The sequence below is a fragment of the Ananas comosus genome, unplaced genomic scaffold (genome assembly GCF_001540865.1).
Source record: "Ananas comosus cultivar F153 unplaced genomic scaffold, ASM154086v1, whole genome shotgun sequence".
Classification (NCBI taxonomy): Eukaryota; Viridiplantae; Streptophyta; class Magnoliopsida; order Poales; family Bromeliaceae; genus Ananas; species Ananas comosus.
The window spans coordinates 11675-30470 of NW_017890907.1; the positions used below are offsets into that span (position 1 = coordinate 11675).

At 36.5% G+C, this 18796-nt stretch overlaps 4 protein-coding genes across 4 annotated transcripts; 1 reads left to right on the forward strand and 3 right to left on the reverse strand.

Annotated features, from left to right (window-relative positions):
* The first annotated feature begins 410 nt into the window (after positions 1 to 410).
* Positions 411 to 2723, forward strand: LOC109704401 (leucine-rich repeat extensin-like protein 3). The gene has a single exon (XM_020225140.1). The coding sequence runs from the start codon at positions 634 to 636 to the stop codon at positions 2311 to 2313; it is 1680 nt and encodes a 559-aa protein (XP_020080729.1). The 5' UTR covers positions 411 to 633; the 3' UTR covers positions 2314 to 2723.
* A 7383-nt stretch (positions 2724 to 10106) lies between these two features.
* On the reverse strand, positions 10107 to 10984 carry LOC109704402. Its single transcript, XM_020225141.1, has 2 exons — positions 10696 to 10984; positions 10107 to 10313 (listed from the first exon to the last, which is right to left on the reverse strand). The coding sequence occupies exons 1-2, from the start codon at positions 10958 to 10960 to the stop codon at positions 10237 to 10239; spliced, it is 342 nt and encodes a 113-aa protein (XP_020080730.1). The 5' UTR covers positions 10961 to 10984; the 3' UTR covers positions 10107 to 10236.
* A 1187-nt stretch (positions 10985 to 12171) lies between these two features.
* On the reverse strand, positions 12172 to 12990 carry LOC109704405. The gene is made up of 2 exons (XM_020225144.1): positions 12738 to 12990; positions 12172 to 12230 (listed from the first exon to the last, which is right to left on the reverse strand). The coding sequence occupies exons 1-2, from the start codon at positions 12988 to 12990 to the stop codon at positions 12172 to 12174; spliced, it is 312 nt and encodes a 103-aa protein (XP_020080733.1).
* A 1009-nt stretch (positions 12991 to 13999) lies between these two features.
* Positions 14000 to 18448, reverse strand: LOC109704404 (probable ADP-ribosylation factor GTPase-activating protein AGD14). The gene is made up of 10 exons (XM_020225143.1): positions 18381 to 18448; positions 18213 to 18306; positions 17438 to 17842; positions 16350 to 16805; positions 15823 to 15984; positions 15641 to 15748; positions 15473 to 15550; positions 15069 to 15210; positions 14914 to 14983; positions 14000 to 14627 (listed from the first exon to the last, which is right to left on the reverse strand). The coding sequence occupies exons 1-10, from the start codon at positions 18446 to 18448 to the stop codon at positions 14459 to 14461; spliced, it is 1752 nt and encodes a 583-aa protein (XP_020080732.1). The 3' UTR covers positions 14000 to 14458.
* Between the last annotated feature and the right edge of the window lie 348 nt (positions 18449 to 18796).

Here is an 18796-nt window from a genome sequence, read left to right on the forward strand (position 1 = left end):
TTCACTCTCATATTTCAATTCTATTATCCATTGAGTTATTTTTCCTGTATTTTTTAATTTTAGATACTATTTAAATGTGTGAGATGAATGGAGAATATATATAGATTTATGATATAAGAAAATATTTATAAACCAAATGTAGCCAAATAAGAGATTTTAATTTTTAAATTTAAAAATTTGAGTATTTAAAATGAAACTAAACTGTAAGTTTAGGGAGTAGTAAATGCAATTTATTCTTTATCCCTGTATTCCTTACTTATCGTTTATTCCAATCCCTTAAACCCCTCTTCTTAGTTTGAACCGAATACGATTCAAAGCCCATTGTATGAAGTCTCCGCGGTTCTTCTCCTTCCTTTAACATAATTATTATTATTATATTAATTTTTTAACATATATATTATTAATCCTTCGTGGGTGGCAACTCCGACATTTGAATAAGCCTTGTAGAATAGTGTGGACAAGTCATCGTAACCGTCCATTACAACATTTATTTAAATCACGTTCTTAGCCTTTGAGCTGTGATGTAGCTGTCCCTCTGTGTTTATTTCTCCCCGCTCCTCTCCTCCCCCTCTCGTTCTATTTTACCAGCCCAATCTGCATCTGAATATTCAATTCTCGCATTCTGACGATGAGATGAGAAAGAGGAAGGATAAACCGGCCGCCGCCGCAGGGTTCATTCTCCGTGCCCCCGCCGTCGCACTCTTGTTCTCCTCGGTTCTTATTTTCTCTCTCCTTCCTTTTTCCGCGGGGTTTACCAGCTATGGCCTCACGGACGCTGAGGCCGGATACATTCGGCGGCGCCAGCTGCTGTACTACCTCGACGAGAACGGCGACCGCGGCGAGCAGGTCTATGTTGACTCCTCCTACGAGTTCCCGAACTCGCACCTGCGTGACGCTTACGTGGCGCTGCAGGCGTGGAAACACGCTATCCTCTCCGACCCCTACAATTTGACCGCCAACTGGGCCGGCCCGGACGTGTGCAGCTACACCAGCGTGTACTGCGCCCCGTCCCCCGTCGACCCCTACCTCACCGTCGTCGCGGGGATCGACCTCAACCACGGCGACATCGCCGGGTACCTCCCCGAGGAGCTTGGCCTCCTTACCGATCTCGCGCTTTTCCACGTCAACTCCAACCGCTTCTGCGGCACCGTCCCGCATGAATTTGACAAGCTGCACCTCCTCCACGAGCTCGACCTCAGCAACAACCGCTTCGCGGGGAAGTTCCCCGAAGTGCTCCTCCGCCTCCCGGCGCTCAAGTACCTCGACATCCGCTACAACGAGTTCGAGGGGGCAGTGCCGAAGGAGCTCTTCGACCTGCCCCTCGACGCGCTGTTCGTGAACAGCAACCGGTTCCAGTTCGAGATCCCGGACAACATCGGCAACTCGCCCGTGTCCGTGATCGTCTTCGCGAACAACCAGTTCGGGGGATGCCTCCCTGCGAGCATAGCGAACATGTCGAAGACCCTGAACGAGATCATACTGATGAACAACGGGCTGAGCTCGTGCATCCCCCCGGAGCTGGGACTGTTGAAGAGCTTGACGGTGCTCGACGTGAGCTACAACAAGCTGATGGGGCCGATACCGGAGTTTCTCGGCACGCTCACGAGTGTGGAGCAGCTCGACGTCGCGCACAACATGCTCGTCGGTGATATACCGGAGGCGATATGTCATCTCCCGCGGCTGAAGAATTTTACCTACTCGTATAACTTCTTGACCGGCGAGCCGGCGGTTTGCCTGCATGTTCCGGCGTACAGCGATCAGCAGAATTGTATTCCGGACCGGCCGGCGCAGCGGTCCGACAGCCAGTGCAGGTTCTTCAACAGCCATCATGTCGACTGTGATGCCTTCAAATGCAAAAAATTCATCCTTCCTTCCCCTCCGCCGCCACCGCCTTCTCCTCCGCCTCCGTCGCCACCTCCGCCTTCTCCGCCGCCACCTTCTCCGCCTCCGCCATCGCCTCCTCCGCCTTCTCCCCCTCCGCCATCTCCTCCACCTCCGTCTCCACCTCCGCCATCTCCGCCTCCACCATCACCGCCTCCGCCATCTCCTCCTCCGCCATCACCGCCTCCGCCATCTCCACCTCCACCATCTCCTCCACCGCCATCTCCGCCTCCGCCATCACCATCGCCACCGCCACCTTCTCCTCCGCCATGCGAGTTCCCGCCACCACCGCCGCCCTACTCAGAAGTGTCCCCTGAAGACCGATACCTATCACCGCCACCGCCGACCACATTACCGGTTTACCACTACTCGTCGCCGCCGCCTCCTGCGCACCCCTATGCCTCACACACTCCTCCTCCTCCTTACTATTAATTCTTTATTTAAGAAAGGAAAAAACAGTTGCTCAATCCTCCTCCTACACTCAATGAGCTCAAATAGTAATTGGTGTTGATCAAGTTTACTTACTTTTAAGTAATCTTTTCTTAATTTCTTCATCGAATTCTTCGTTGGTTTTGGCCTGTGATTGTTGGGGGAGGGTTCTCTCAGTTTGTTTTGTGTTACAATTTACAATATAGTATTTGTGAATAAAATGGCCTTGAATGATAAATTACATATAAAGAGAGGAAGAGAGAGACTGACTAGATGCAGGGTAATGAATGTATAGAGCTTGGCATTTATCATGTAGACCAAATGTGGAATTATCTTGTTCAAATTATACTTTGTACTCTATTCATGGTCTTCTTTTGTTTCCATTTTCTTAATATGATTATTTGAATTCTGAAGTGTTGAGTGTTTGATTGGCTTTTCGCTTTTGATTGTTTCTATTATTGGATATTGCTATTGTTACCGTATATATTACATACCGTATCTATATTAATTATATATGTTACGTATATTGGATATTGCCATTATATATATAAAATATATATATGGTATGTAATATGTATGGTAACAGCTATCATATTTAAGCTCTTTGTATAGGCTTTCTTAAAATTTCGAGAATTCATTATAGCAATATTGAAATATGTGGTGTCAATGGCTTATATATGTTCTTGAAGCTGTGATATCCTATATTGTTTCCATAAAGCCCTTTCTCTCTATTGTTGCCTATTATAATCTTCTATTTTTTCTCTACATTAAAGGAGGGTTTGGGGGGACTTTGGGGTGACACGTGTGCCCCCAAACCCCCCTTTACTCTCTCTCCCTCTATATATATTAATAATATATATATATATATATATATATATATAGATATCAAAATTTAAAATTTTGATACTTTCAAAATTTTAAATTTTAAATTTAATTTATAATATTTATTTTCAAATTTTAAACTTCAAAATTTTAAATTTTAAATCTCTAAACTCTATGAAATTAATTAATTAATTAATTTTATTAATAAATTCATTGTATATAATATAATTAATTAATATTATTAATAATACACGTAATAAATCGCATAATAAAATCTAATTTGATCGATGTATAAAAAAATACATAATTTAAATTTGAGGAGTAAGATTTTAGAAATATAGTGCGTGTGTGTATATATATAATTAATTTTATTAAACAAATTCTTCTATTATTTTATTTCCCTTTTATTTATTTTTTTAAAATTATTTTAATATATTTATCACAAATCCTTTTTCGCATAAATCTTTATAAAATAAGTTTTCGTTTTAATAAATTTTATTTAAATAAAATTAACTATTAAATTATTTTTATATAACTTTTATTTAATTAATAATTAGACTTATAAAATTATTTAAAAATAACAAAAACTAAAATTTATTAAAAAAAATTTTAAATCCGCAGCATCGCGCGGATATTTCACTAGTTTAACATTATGGCTTAGCCTTTATACTTTTCACGTGAACGCTTTAGTATTTGAACATTAAAGAAAAGTCTTTTTTTATATAAAATAACTTTCTAGGTTCACTTATTTCAGCTTATTTCGAATTTGATAAAAATATTAATTCACAATGAAAATCCGATTTTTCTTACGATGGAAATTAAAATGTAATATATATAAAAAAATATATATAAGCTTTTTTTGAGAGAGAGAGATAGGTAGCACGCTACCCGCTTTATTTTATTTCATTTAGAAATAAACTTAGCTGGAAATGTGAATCAACTGGGATTCGAATTTGGGATCTTGGGTATCAATTATCAAGCCATTTGTCACTTGCTCTAGGAACGATAGGTAAAAAAGCATATAAACTTAAGTGTCCAAATTTAGAGTAGCCCATATAGTTGCCAATTGGAGATAGTACAGGGATTATTCATACTTATAAAAATATTAATTCACAATAAAAAATCAATTTTTCTTACGATAGAAATTAAAATATAATATATGTAAAAGCACATAAACTTAAGTGTTCAAATTTGGAGTAGCCTATGTAGTTGCCAACTGGAGATAGTACAGGGATTAATTGTTCATACTTTTTTTTTTGTTTACCCTTTTTCAAAAAGTATGTATATACAGGTTGTGATCAAGAAAAGTTGATGACAACCTCACAGGGGTTTGGTGGGCTAAAGCCTAAAAGGAAGAAGCTTCTATCAACTTCTCCCATTTTCATTAATTTATACATATATGGACAATGAACTCTATCTCTTCCAATTAGTCCTTTTTTATTAGAAAATTGGCCTAGTAGTTACAAGCATGTGACTTTGGATTCCTGAGATCAATTATTGGTCAGATATTAATTTGCTCTAAAAACTTAGTGATCATGGATATTTATTTTACTAAGTTAAAGTCTAAAAAGTCTCTTGTTTCTCTTCTTAATTTCCATTGATGGTGATGCTGAGTCTCCTCCTTGACATAAACTTTGCACTCCTTTTTTATGTCATCTTGTCAATTTATAGATGTGACATGATGTCTATTGATTTTAAAAATATATACTTCTGTAAATATTATTTTTCTAACCGTTTAATTTTTTATAGAGTAACAAGTCTCCTGTTTACTTTATCATCGCCACGAATTGCACGATTTGGATCTTCTCAAGTGGTCAATTCTAAAAAGAGCATCCAATGGGCTTATTTTTATCCAAAATTAGGCTGCATTAACTTCTTCTTTTCATGGTAATAATTTGCTACTAAGTTTAATTTTTTGTGGTTCAAAACATATTTGATGAATATATATGTATAAAGTTACCAAGTGCCCCTGGTCAAGATGGTTATAAATATATTAAAGAGGCTTGATGGTTAGTACTCGATTGAGATCTCAAATTCAAAGTTTAGCTTTATATTTCCAACTAAATTCATTTCTAAAAGATGAACGAAACAAATATCATACTAACTTTCTTTCTAAAAAAAAAAAATTGAAAGTCTCAAATCGAATTATTAACTTGAATATAAATTTTGTAACACTTGACCTGCATACAATAACAACTCGTTAAACTCAAATCACCTGCCTACAATACTTAAGGTTAATTAATATTATTTGTGTTTATAATCTTTTATATATCCAATCACAATCTCATTCTTATCGAATGTAGAATTATTAGGATATCAGAAATTTGCACTGATCCGCTTAACTTATCACTGAAACCTAAAGGACTCAATGCTCACCACAATCTAATGGGTGATATGACTCGAAAGGAACGGAAGAATCTTCGAGAATAAGAAAGTAAAAAGTAAATTTGAGACAACTATTGTTTGAGATTAGGTATCTTTCGGGGTTTGGGAAAAATATAGGAGTAAATAAGCTCTTTGGGTGTTTCCGTTTTACTTTTGGGTTGTTTTTTTTTTTCCCCTCACGATCTTTTTTCGAGGCCTTGATGCCTTAATATTGTAGCCTCCTTACTAAATAAAGCGGTAATATGCTACTTTCGCCTCAAAAAATTTTTGTACTAAAGCTTCAATTTCTTAGACTTCACTTTGAATAAGAACCCCCGTATTGGCAAAATTAGATTTTAGGGTGTTGATGATCTCATGTTAGAATTTCCAAGTATAAAACCATGGTCAAAGGATAAGTACATCTAGAAATAGTTGGCTCTAGTACATAGCTTTTGAGTTTAAATAGCAACAAGCCATCCCTGCATGAAGTCGATCACCTCCATAATTTTCCTAAACAGGTTGGAACCAACAAGAGGGGAAATAATAATAATAAAATAAGAAGGATCAAGATAAGGTAGTAGTATTAGAGACAAAAAAGGATCAACATCTCAGCTGCATCCAAGATCATGATAGAGAAATTGTAACAATCACAACCTCTTAATTGGAATCTCCATCTCCAACAACAATGCTTGAGCAAAGTTACAAAGTTTAAAGAGAGTCGTGTTCGTTCAAGCAATTAGATTGAGTTATATAGCAATAATTGTTTTGTATCATAAAAGATGTTATCGATCGATTTTCGAAGAATCAAGACATGCAATCTGTTTGAAATGATCTGTTCTAGCTTCTTGAACCGAAAAATGATAAACTTGGCTCGTTTGCGATGTTTAGGTTACTTGCAATCACAATTTATGTAATTATGCTGTTAAGTTCTTAGCGTTCTCATTAGCTTGAACCGGAAAATTGTGGATCAGATTAGAATTAATCACATATATAGTATGAATGTTTCTTCAAACTCTAGTATCAAATGCTCTCAAGCAAATGCAGTGTTTTTTATAAGATTATCATGTCGATCAAGCATACTTGGTTATGTAAGATTTAACCGGACACCACACTTGTAATCTACTGATAATTAGCTAAACAATTGCAATATTTCTTTCATGTCTCAAAAATATTACATCGTCGTTCATAGAAGTATTTCGTAAAGCCAAATGTAGCATGACAAATCGTGTAAATTAAGCCCGAATAGATTGAAAAATTTGCAATTAAGAAATCCAATCACAAAAAGATGCGCAGTATGAAATAAAGGATTTGTGTATGATTTTTTCCTTTCTTTTTCAGGTAATACACCTATCTCCTAACAAAAAAAAAAAAAAAAAGGATCTAATGATTTAGATATTTGCATACTGGTATAATTATCATTGATTAAATAAATTCTTCTCCATCTACATGCGTGGTTTCAATATTCATCTCGATCGATCTGGTCCATATGTGGAAGATATGTCATTCGGACGATACTGATGTCTCAACTCAAACAAAACTTTAAATTGACTACTCACATCCTTCTCGATCCAATATATATAATCGCCAGCGCGTTGCACGAACAGATAATGGTATTTTTAGGACATTGGATGTGCATCTCCTCAATTGTGTATTTTTGAATAACCAGTGCCCCTTAAGTTGACCAAGGGCCTCAGCTCGAAGAGATAGCCATTTCATAATAATTTATCAAAGCTTTTGTGCTTAAAAGTCATCTACATTTGGTCAATCTAATGGTTTTTGACTTTTAATTAGCTGTGTTACTCAGGTTGCAGATTTTTTACTTTAATTATACAATGTGGCTTAAAAGATAGTACAATTAACCTCCAATTTCTTCTTCAATATGTAGTAATTAATTTAGTCCTGTATTTTATTTTTCAATGAAACATGAAATTTTGAATGCCTTACAATATATATATATATATATATATATATATATATATAATATATATATATATATATATATATATATATATTGAGAGAAAGTTGAATAACTTCGAACGTGATTCAAAGTCCAATTGATGAATTGACTTTTGTAAAATGGGGACTAGTTAGTGGTTTAGATTGAATTGGACTTTTTGTAAAATGGGGACTAGTTAGTGGTTTAGATTGAATTGGACTTTTTGTAAAATGGGGACTAGTTAGTGGTTTAGATTTTCAATTTTGAAGTCTAATTCTGATGTTATATTTAAATTTGAATAATTTAACTCAATAAATTGCATATGTGAGATATTTCTAAGATACATAAAGCATTACATTTTTATGAGATGAAATATTAGCCCATGTGACCGACCGTCCCTAATATAAGTGGTAAAGGGCTTGACAATTGGTATTCGAAGTTGTAAATTCGAAGCCTAATTATTTCCTATTTTTAACTGATTTTTTTTTAAAAAAAATAAAATAGATAACATACTATTTTTTTCTCTAAAAAAATAAAAATATTATCGGTCGTGGCCATTTTCAAACCAGTACTTCCCCCTCACAAATGGGCAAAATCATTTTGAGTTGTTTAAGAAACACATTTTATTAAAATATTCAACATAAAAGGAAATAATTATATATTCTTGTTTTTCATTCCATGCGGCCACAAATAAGAGCTTGTATGGGCCTACTAAACATTAACTATGAACTAATTATTGGGTAAATTGCACTGCTAGTCCTCCAATTTTGAGTCCAATTTTATTTTGGTCTTCAAACCTTTTAATTTTGAACTTTTAGAAAGATTTTAATTTAGTTAGGTCCTAAACTTTTATAAATATTTTATTTTAGATCTTATCTTTGATTATAACATGTTTACTTGCACCTAGTTGATCCGCTTGTTAGTACGCCGTAAATTCGTCGTTTCTTTGTCTATGTCTATCTCATAATTTTAATTTTTAAAAAAAATCTAATTTTGATATTAAAAAGTGGTATATAGGTTTGAAATATTCGATAGAAAATTTCGCTAAAGCATATATGCAGTTCATGCCAAAAAGTTTGCATTTCGCAAAATGAAGCACAAAGGATTAATTATGTTCTGTTGCTAAATATATACTGCTGATACAACTTTAAACAAAATCTCAAATTCAATTAAAAAATGGACTTGAAATATTGTTATATGACACACATTTTCTTTAAATAGAGATTCCCATGTATTAATCATAGTCGCAGTATAGAATTTTCTTCTTTTTTTTTTTTAAAAGACAAACATTACAAGGCACATAAAATTCGCTCTTATTCGCCTGGTCCTTCTTAATGCAATTTCGGAGAAACTAAGCATCATTTATTTACTTCGCCATCCCTCGACTATCTTTTTTCTTTTCTTTTTTTATATTAAATTATAGGGTGATCTAAGTTAAACATATATATATATATATAGAGAGAGAGAGAGAGAGAGAGAGGAATTACAATGGACCTGGCGCAGGAGAGCACTTGCCAAAACATGACGTGATGCAGGTCTCCATATACTTCTCCCCTGCCATGCAAAATTAGGAATGAAAAGAATTAAGATTAGAAAATTACAAATTATTTAAAGGTAAACTATACATTTGTGCTCTTTTTGAAGCTTTGTACGTAGTTTAGTGCTCTTCATATAGTCCATGCTTTAAGAAATGTGTTTTCTTTTACTTGAGGTGGAAGAGATTTTGAACGAATTAAATGTCTATTTGGCACTTGAATAGCTTCTCCATTTGCAAAGTAGCTAAGATCCTTGAATTTGACGAATAAGAAACCTATATAACTTCTAATTATAGCACAAAGCTGATATGATCTTCTGAGCGCTAAAAGCAGAAGCTTTAATTCTTCTTCTTTACTTCTGCTATTCCTTGCAGTGCAAAGTTTCTAAGGAGATTTGAGCCAAACAGGCCCGATTGTTATATGTCGATCTTTTAACGAAAACAAAATCAAAGTGAAAAATAAGGGTTCTGATTCACCTGGGTCAAGTTGGTGGCATGCAGACTCTATGCATGGAAAGATGCAACCCCTATCACCATGGAATGGAGAGTGAAGTACACACTCTACAAAGCAATCGAGTTTACAATTCGAGTGGCCTACATTGGCGCATGGAGTGTAGCATGCCTCATAGCAGGGGCCGTAGTTCGACGCTGAGCTTAAACCAACAAACAAGAAGATCAGCACGAGGGCTAGTGCGGTTGTGGAATCAAGAGATTTTGGCTCCATTGATCACCGTAGCTTTGCGGAAAAAGCTTAAGGATTTGATTCTATATATTTGAAGGGGTGGAATGTATGGTGAGAGGCTCTTTGTGTTGTTTTAATAGTAGTTGGGATCATCTCAAATGCGTGAGGTTGCGTACGCCGTAAGATGCTGTTGTGTGAAGGTTAGGAGCACTGGTGTGTGCATCTCATGCATGTTAGCTTAATTCATGCTTTTGGCTTTTAGATAGACCGAAAAGCAAGACATTGAAAAGTATTTTGGTGTTTTAGTTGTTGATTTTTAGACGCATGGTTCGTACAATACTTAGAAGCTGAGCAATGAAAGAGAATCAGAAGCCACTGGAGTTGCAACAACAGAGGAAAATACATATTTGGCACAAATATGATAGAAACATTCATGATCTTTTTAAATACATCGCAGTTCATAGCAGGACTGAGAAAATTTTATTTGATGGCAGCTACTACTGCAATTATTATTACTCCGCATTCAGAGGAAATTCATGTATCCAGTCCCGAATTGTTCACGAAATCGGCATCTTGAACAGGTTGTACTCAAGGAGACTTCTTCATCTTGGCACAGCTGCTCATGAAGTTATCCATGCAACCTCTCATCTTCTCCCCTTCGACCTCTTGCATCACAGGAACCAGATTTAAAAGAAAAGGAAGGGACAATAAGCTATTCATAGTACAAATTAACAGAAACTTTTATAATTAAATTACATAAAACTTATTAGCTTAACTGCTTGTTTCGCCTGGTTTCTCAAACAGCTTATCTATTCTAAAAAGCAGCAGCCGAGCATTCCGAAAGCAGAAGATTATATGGAGCTTTTGCTTTCGTGACAGACTAAAAATGACTCTAATTTGAAGCTTCTGCTTCTATTGTAGTTTAAAACGAATACAGATGTTTAATGAGAGAAAAGGTTACTAGCGATTCTTCGTAAACTCTACTGAAACAATGGTTTCGTAGAAGCTGATATCTAACCCCGGAAGGGAAATGGTATATCATCTCACCGGAATTGAGATGCCCACATGCTGATTTTGCACTCATTAAGCTGCACTCATCGCCAACTTCCTTTGGAGGGTGATCAGGGTGTGAGTAATGGTGTGAGTGCAACTTACAGTAGAAGAAGCACTGAACATGACAAATCTTGTGCCAGTGGTGGTGCCAATGGTCACAAATGTGACAGCACCAATCATAGCACTCTCCAAAGCCATGTGATGAGCATTGGTTGATGAGCAGTCCAAGCATTAGAGTCAGCACAATGCTAGCCCTCATGCGCTTTTGCTCCGTCTTAACCACTGCCATAAGGCACAGGAATGGTGGAGGAACTGCTTTTGACAACTTTTGGATTCAAAGCAGTGAAGAAGAAGCACTAATTTATACTTGGTTGGTCATAGTTGATGGATGTTTAATTAATGTAGATATTTATAACAGGTGCAGTTGCTGTAGTGTTCTTTGGGATGTAAGGAGGAATTGAGCTTTGCCCAAAGCAATTCATAGTTGTTGGCTCATTAAAACTTGCCTAGTTTTATCTCTACTTTCATGTATGCCTTAAATAAATGGCATGATTTGTTAGGTAAAAGAAGAGTTCAATTGAAGTTTTCTCTGTATGGTAGTCATAATGTTTAAACAAAACTTCAACTGGACTTTCCTGTACATGCCGTTTTGTGGAGATCATTGATTGATGCAGTAGCTACAATTGAGCACAGTGACATTTTCATTTGTATGAAGTCTAAGATGAATACATCTTTTGGGTAAGATTTCTCTGCAATTGTTTCAAGATTTCATTTGTTTTTTGTAAGTTAATATTCACCAACACTTTATATGTTAAGTAATCATAATCGAAAGATGTGATCAGCTGCAAACTATTCTCAGGATATGCTCTTTCTCACAGAAAGAAATTCTTATGTTAGGCAGTCTCCCTGTAGTCTGAAGGCAGATGTAAAATTAATACATTTCTTGTTAATGCAGGTTTGTTCTGGTAAATTTTTTGCATAAAATAATCAATTTCTTTAAGAGCTTAATCAGGGATTAGTAATTCAATTATTTGTTTAGCATGGGTTTTAGAAAAACTTCTCTATTCTGAGAAATAGTAAATACTAATTAAACTTCTCCAAAATAAGATTTCCAAAGTTTTTGCTGTGAAGGAGGAGCTAAAACAAGGTTCCAGATCTCCAAAAGAAAAACCTCTTCTGCTTCTTCTGCAGCAGATAACTTAACAACAGTGCAAATAGATTGGCACCAACAATGTGCATTCATTAAATATATAGGTTCCTTCGACAGTTTCAGAGGCAGAGTTAAGCCATATTACTTAACATTTTGAATATATTATTAGTAGTAAAAACCACAATACATCTTTCATGGCAAGCACATTTTGCCTTTATTTACCTCCCATAATTGGGTGAAACACTCAATAGAACAAATATAGCTTAATTTGGATTTAATTATGACATCGCCACGTGCATTTGCTCGAGAGAGAACCTTGATCACTGTTTGCCACACATACTGAAGCATTTGTCCATGCACTTACCCATCGCCTTCTCATCTGCCATGCAAAACAAACACTTAATTTGGTTCAGAGACACTTTTTAAGGATTTTTTGTGGTTTTCGATTATTTATTCTAAAAGTAATCGAGGATTGTGAGTAAATGTGGTGTTTGATTAAAAATTATAAGAGTAACCAAAATCATAATATAGGGTAGCCGTTAAAATTTACGTAAAAATTTATACTCCCCCTTAAGTTTTCTTACAAACATGAAGTGACATTCATGACAATAATTTCCTAACCAAACACGACAAGAGTAAATTCTCAAAGCAGGTTTTTCATGAAGGTCCAACCAAATGATGCCTAGTGATTAGTCAAAATATTATTTGAGTTACTCTAAATAACTCAGATTCGACCAGAATAGTTATTCTAAACTATCTATTTTGTCGCTGCATATAGTAAAATAGAGGCTACAATATGTGTTAGTCCCCTACAAAACCGAATATCAGAGATAAGTTTATGCGGTGTCGCATTACAACACAGAGCAAAGAATCACTTCCAGAATACCTGAGTTACCAGAATGGCTGCATGAAGAGCGGAAACACGAATCGTAGCATTTGCCGGCAACACTTGAAGATGAGAGACAGGTGGTGAAGCATTTTATTTTACAAATCCACCTCGGTTCTCCGTTGGCCCTGCACGGGTGGTAGCAGGCCTCGTAGCACTGCTTGTACGACAATGCGGAGCTCGTTTCCGCAAGAAAGACGAGCATTAGGGCTAGGACGACGATGGCGGTGGCTCGCGCGCTCTTCAACTCCATTGATTTGTGTTGGATTAGTTCTCATTCAGAAAGAGGAGGTTGTGTGCATGTTATATAGGATGAGGATCATGAGTGTTGCATGAGGGATTTATGTGACAAGCCAAAGAAAGGTCGTTCATGTATGACTTTTTAAGCATGTGAAAATTTTTCAGTTAACAAACATGCAAATGTATCGATAGAGGAGTTTTGCGGGGAATGTACAACCACAAAAGAGAATGTCACTAATTTTGAAGGTAAAAGAAAAAAAAAATAAAAAAATAAAAAATAAAGAAGGGACTACGTTGCTCCAAAAATGCAAAATCATAGCATATTTTGTTTAATTGAGAAAACTTAGAAATCAAATTATTATTACAAAAGCCGCACATCAAGAATCACCTGTGCATATATCCTATACTTTTTTATTATGCAATGCAATTTTCATTAAGAGAGAAAATTTGTTGCTTAAAACAAGACCTAAGAGTAGTTATAATTTCCCAACAGCATATATTCCTATAAAATGTTATTAAATTCCCACTGCATGTCCGCTGACTTAAAAAATGTGGCAAAGTATTTCTCAAAAAAAATTCTCAAAAACAAAAGTGGAAAATTATACTGAAAAGAAAAGAAGAAAAATTGATAAAAGGCACTCAGAAACAGCATAAAATTTACAGGATGTCACATCAAATTCACAAATATACTACTTTTAATTCCAGTCCCAACCAAAACAACAAAAAAAAAAAAACATTTACGAGGATCAGATCCAAAAGGAGAGAATAAATGGATCGAAATCAATACGCCAGAAAGAACTCATTATGAATGCCTTCTAGTAGCTAACAGTCGCATGAGAACATCCTAACCAATTCTTCACAAAACCGTCCAAATTGGATAACGTCACACAACCACTTCGCAAAATTCATCGGCCAAAAATTCCAAGAAAAGTATACTGGTGAGAAGTCACATGCTAGTTTATACCACACAGAAGAGATTAATCTTGAAGAGCAAAAATTTAAAGGAAAATAATTGCCATTTATTGCTCAAACACAAAACAAAACATATTTTTCATTGATTTGAGTGTACAACAAACAAGCAGAATGTTACAAAACCCCTCCCAACTTAAATAACCATACTAATCAATGATTACAAAGACTGCAAAGGCTATATAAATAACATGTACCCACAGTTGGAAACAAAGATTGAAACACATACAAAATATTACATACCTACAGATCCACAGAAGCAGCAAAGAGCTCATCACATTAGCATTGCCACATGGAAGCTTAAGAATACACTAAATAGTATGGAAATAGATACCTTTTTTTTGCCTCTTATTGGTGTGAACATTTAAATCAAGAGGTAATCTCGCGTTCTCCCGATGGTAGTCGTGCATCGCATTTCACTCCAGTGACCCAAATAACTGACTGAAAATTTGGTTCTCGGTGGAGCTGTTGATATTTTGCTTTATCCAATCTAATCAACTGGGTGTAAGTATCTAAGCAAAGGGATTTCCTCCAACAGGAGCAAAAGAATTTGGAGAAGCTCCAACAGGAGCAAAAGAATTTGGAGTAGCAGATTGTGCATTTCTAACAGCCAAATTCTGATCCATGCTCGAAAAGCCCAAAGCACTTCTATCATTAGGAAAAGCTCCAACCGCTTGATTCCTGCACATGAAAAGTAGATTAGCCTTAGAATTAAGGCATTTAGCTGCTAGAGAAGTTCTAGGTGTACTATGCCCTTGTGATCATCTATTTTTGGATGAACTCAAAACTTTAATATTTGATGCCGTGAATGGAATTACTTTGTTTAGTTTTATGCTTTTTAATCTCCTGGATTAAATAAAGACATGTATGATTCAAAAAATTGTTACTATCTAGGATCTTTTGCATCTCTCATCAATTATAACGAAGAATAATGTTAAAAAGAAATTTTCAAATCAGACCAACTTACCCCATAGGGAACACATTAGCAGGTGCTTGTTGGGGCAAGCTACCTGCACTTGGGTGCAACATATATGGACCTGATATTTGTTTAATTGTTTTTCAGTAAGCATAATTAAACAGCAAAATACAAGTAATAAGGCAAAACTAAAAACGGGAAGTTACTTGGAGCAGCAGCTGATGCATAAGGAGGCTGTTGTGAGGGCATCCATTGTGCAGGAAGGGATCCCAAACTGACGGCACGTGAGAGCGGTACAGTATTATTCATATTTGGCAATGCTCCTTGCAAGGATGACAGAGACGGGAACTGCAAAAAGAATAACAAAACTGTACACAATCAACAAAGAATAAAAAGGAATAAATACTTAACTGCATCTTAAATAACAGCAAAAAACAAAAAGGATAAGGCCTCGTAGGGAGATTTAAGAAGGCAGAACAGCACACCGAAGAGCATGAAGAGTTGAACTCAAAATAAAAGGTCATGGCTTTAAATTTTAAAATAATCTACTAACTCTTGTTCGATAATACAAATTTGGTAATATGCGTGATACTACAGAGAAACCACATACCGTGGAAGAATGAGCTAACTTGTGCTCATTCATATCAAAGGGGTTTATTGATCTTGAAGGAGCATATGGTGGCATCATCTATAGCAAGTGGAGAAGAAGATCAGTTAACATCAGAAAAAAGAGAAGAAAGACGATCAACCAATAATAGAAAAAGGTAATAGGAAATACAGCTGCTGCTGGATACTGAAATCCATATCCCATGGTAGCAAAATTTTGACTTGTTTGCCAACCGGCAACAGATGGAGGTCCTGTTGGATACATCACGGTAAAGAGATCCTGTGGTAATTTAATTTCGTTAGTAATGTAAATTGCATTATAAAAAAGACATCAAGCTACTATGAAGTATTTACTTCTGGGAGTGCTTTTCTTCCACTATTCTTATACTCTGAGGCAGGAGGATGTGATGAAACTGTAGGAACTACTTGAGGACCATTTATAGACGCTTGAATAGCCCGACCAACTGGAGGAGTGGTGGAACCCTGCATAGTTGGAGCGAGTGATGCACCCCATGGCTAAGAAACATTGACACAAGTTCATTCTATCAGTACAGTTTGTTGTTTTCTTGATATACACCTGCCTATTTGTCTATTCACATATATATCCCGGCAAAACTTGATCTTTCATATGTAACTTCTGAAAAAAAAAAACTCGATTTCTTACACCTATAGTACTCACAACACTGCGCCTCTTAAACAAAAAAATTTCTTAGACAACCAACTTTCCCCCATCATTAGTGTCACCCTAAGTAAATAGTATTTTTGTAAGAAATGGCACTTCTGATCGAAAATTCAAATTTTACAACAGTACATAGGAAAAAATTGCAGAGGCGTATGTGTAAAAAAGACCACTTTGTTTTCTTTAAATCAAAATGAGTCACCTGGTTATTTTGAGTAGTAACTACAGGTGTGGCGAGCAGTGGATTATTAGCTTGACCATTTGAATCTGGGAAGAGAGAAAGCTGCTGATGCTGCTGCAAAGTAGGCCATTGGCCTCCATTATTAGCTTTAGGAAATGAATTGACAGCATTGGCTGTCATGGTTGAAAAGTTGGGTGCAGGGGCCGATGAAGAAGGAGCAGACAACTGGACCAATGTTGATTCCAATGTACTTGAATCTGTAGCAGTCTGTGGAGGTTTTTGTGGAGAACCAGAGTCAAATGAAGCCCAACCACCCTCTATAGCAGGTGAAGAGTTGCTCTGTTGCGGCACCGATTGCATTGCTCCAGCTTGGGGAGGCTCAGGATCTGGGTCGAAGTCAATTAAACTTTTGGAGTTGAATGCATTATTTTCTGCTGAGTTTACTTGATTGGAGTTGCTTCTTGAAGTTGGAACAGTCTGCAATATATAACTTCAGTTTCTTTTACTAATATATCCAGCGACTATAAGAAGAAACATAATATCAAAAGCTCCAAAGCAATAGTTCTGTTCAGCCAAAACATGAACAGAACTACGTCAAAAAAAAAAAATTGCACTTGTTTCAGTGCCAGAAACAGACGCTTTGAAGGTCCATATGACCTCGATTGCATGAGCATACCCTCTCAATTCAATTGCCAATTCAACTTGAATAATACAGCAAAAGAATATCAGGTCAGCTAGCTCAGTGAAGTATGATGGAAAAAGAAGCTCAGAAACATGAAATCATGTAAGGACCGTAAGGTCCTCGACTGTATACTCTTAGGACAGTCACAATTGCAACAATGAGACTAGAGGAGTACCATATCACCATTCACCAATCGTTGCATTAAATATCTAATAGCGTCACTTGGTTTCTTCTCTTATCAAGCCATGCATTTGCTAAATGGAGCATTCAGCATAGATGATTAGAGAAAGGTACTGAGTGTGCAGTCATTGTTACTCTAGCTCATTATAACAATAACTTGAGGGTGTATAGTTTAAGAAAAAAAATATTTCCGCTCATACTACCAGCAATGAAACAACAAGTCTTATATAAAACAAAATTAAATTACCTGTGCCTGAGCAGAGGAATTAGTGGTTGGGATGCTATTTGTTTTAGGTGGTTCAAGTACTCGAACAGGTGGAACCCCAGCCAAAATATCTCTGACCGGCTGTGCCGTAGGCGGACTTGCTGCACCAACATCTTTCTGATTGTTCTGCAACTTCACAGCTGGCTTTGGGATTCCATCTGGAACTCTGCGATCCTCAAAATTTCCACTAGAGCTCCTATTCGGGGTCCTATCACCTAGACTTCTCTCGGCAGGACTTCTCTTATAATCATCTTGCCTATTCGCAGGACTTCTAGAACCAAGCCGTTCACCATATCGGTGTTCATAGGTCTCATCATATGGAGGACTTCTTGAACCTCCCCGATATGAATCTTCCCTATTGTTTTGGTAAGAATCTTCCCTGTCACCCTGCATTATTCATGCATGAGTCTTTAAGCTAAAGTTCCATGGGTTATATAATATATGCAAACTGCACGACGTCCACTGCAAAGATGGCATTTGCATGCGTAGTGCTGAATATCTTGCTTGTTTGCATGCATGCCGTTGCTGGATATCTCACCGCAACAAAGCTTTTTGTAATTATACCCCAGGCAGGGGCATGAATGCAAATTAACATGGCTTTTAGGAGCACGAACCAAAATACCAATATTGCAGGGGCATTTACCCAATTATGCATATTTGTAGGGGCATATGCATGGACAGCTCCTGTTTTATCACACCAAGCACATGACTACAAGAAGATGATTTATGGTTTCTTTTTAAATCAATTAAATACTACCTTCACCCTCGGAGGCCGGTCAATACTCCTTTCCCCAGTGTATCTTCTATCCACATAAACATGCTTGATGAAGTCCCTGAGTCTATCTACATTACTGAGAGTAGACAGCTGCATTAGTATCCCATTTACAGAAAGTAATAAATAATAAAATTAGATTTAGCAATAAACCTGCTATCTGGAAGTGAGTTGCGCTGGGGATCCCACTCTTTGAAATAAATTTCTCGAGCAGCGTGCATATCAAAAATAAAATTAAAATTTCTTATGATATCAGCAACAACACTCAAAAAAACCAGTGGAGGCCCGCCAACAGGAACGATATCGGCCGCAAGAGCAGAGGTGTATTATGGCATTGATTTACCTCAGACTTTACCCCTTCTTTGAGAGAAGAAACTTCTGAGGAGTAAATTTGGCCATTGATATTTGATTCGACACGAGAGTGAATTCCCCGACTGGAAAAAACCATTGAGGGAATCAGCTATAAGCAAGGTCAACTTCTATAGGGCAAGTCTATAGTGACAATATTTACTACCATTTCGATAAAATATACTCATCAACTCATTACAAAAGATCATAACGAAAAGCCA

Excerpts from the sequence above, each read along its gene's own strand:
- LOC109704401 (XM_020225140.1), top strand. The coding sequence starts at position 634 with ATGAGAAAGAGGAAGGATAAACCGGCCGCCGCCGCAGGGTTCATTCTC.
- LOC109704402 (XM_020225141.1), bottom strand. The coding sequence starts at position 10,960 with ATGAGGGCTAGCATTGTGCTGACTCTAATGCTTGGACTGCTCATCAAC. Across the intron at positions 10,314-10,695 it reads ATGTGGGCATCTCAATTCCG|AGGTCGAAGGGGAGAAGATG; the intron begins GTGAGATGATAT and ends CTGTGATGCAAG.
- LOC109704405 (XM_020225144.1), bottom strand. The coding sequence starts at position 12,990 with ATGGAGTTGAAGAGCGCGCGAGCCACCGCCATCGTCGTCCTAGCCCTA. Across the intron at positions 12,231-12,737 it reads CAGCCATTCTGGTAACTCAG|ATGAGAAGGCGATGGGTAAG; the intron begins GTATTCTGGAAG and ends TTTGCATGGCAG.
- LOC109704404 (XM_020225143.1), bottom strand. The coding sequence starts at position 18,448 with ATGCACGCTGCTCGAGAAATTTATTTCAAAGAGTGGGATCCCCAGCGC. Across the intron at positions 15,551-15,640 it reads TTCAGTATCCAGCAGCAGCT|ATGATGCCACCATATGCTCC; the intron begins GTATTTCCTATT and ends CACTTGCTATAG. Across the intron at positions 14,628-14,913 it reads GCTAATGTGTTCCCTATGGG|GAATCAAGCGGTTGGAGCTT; the intron begins GTAAGTTGGTCT and ends TTTCATGTGCAG.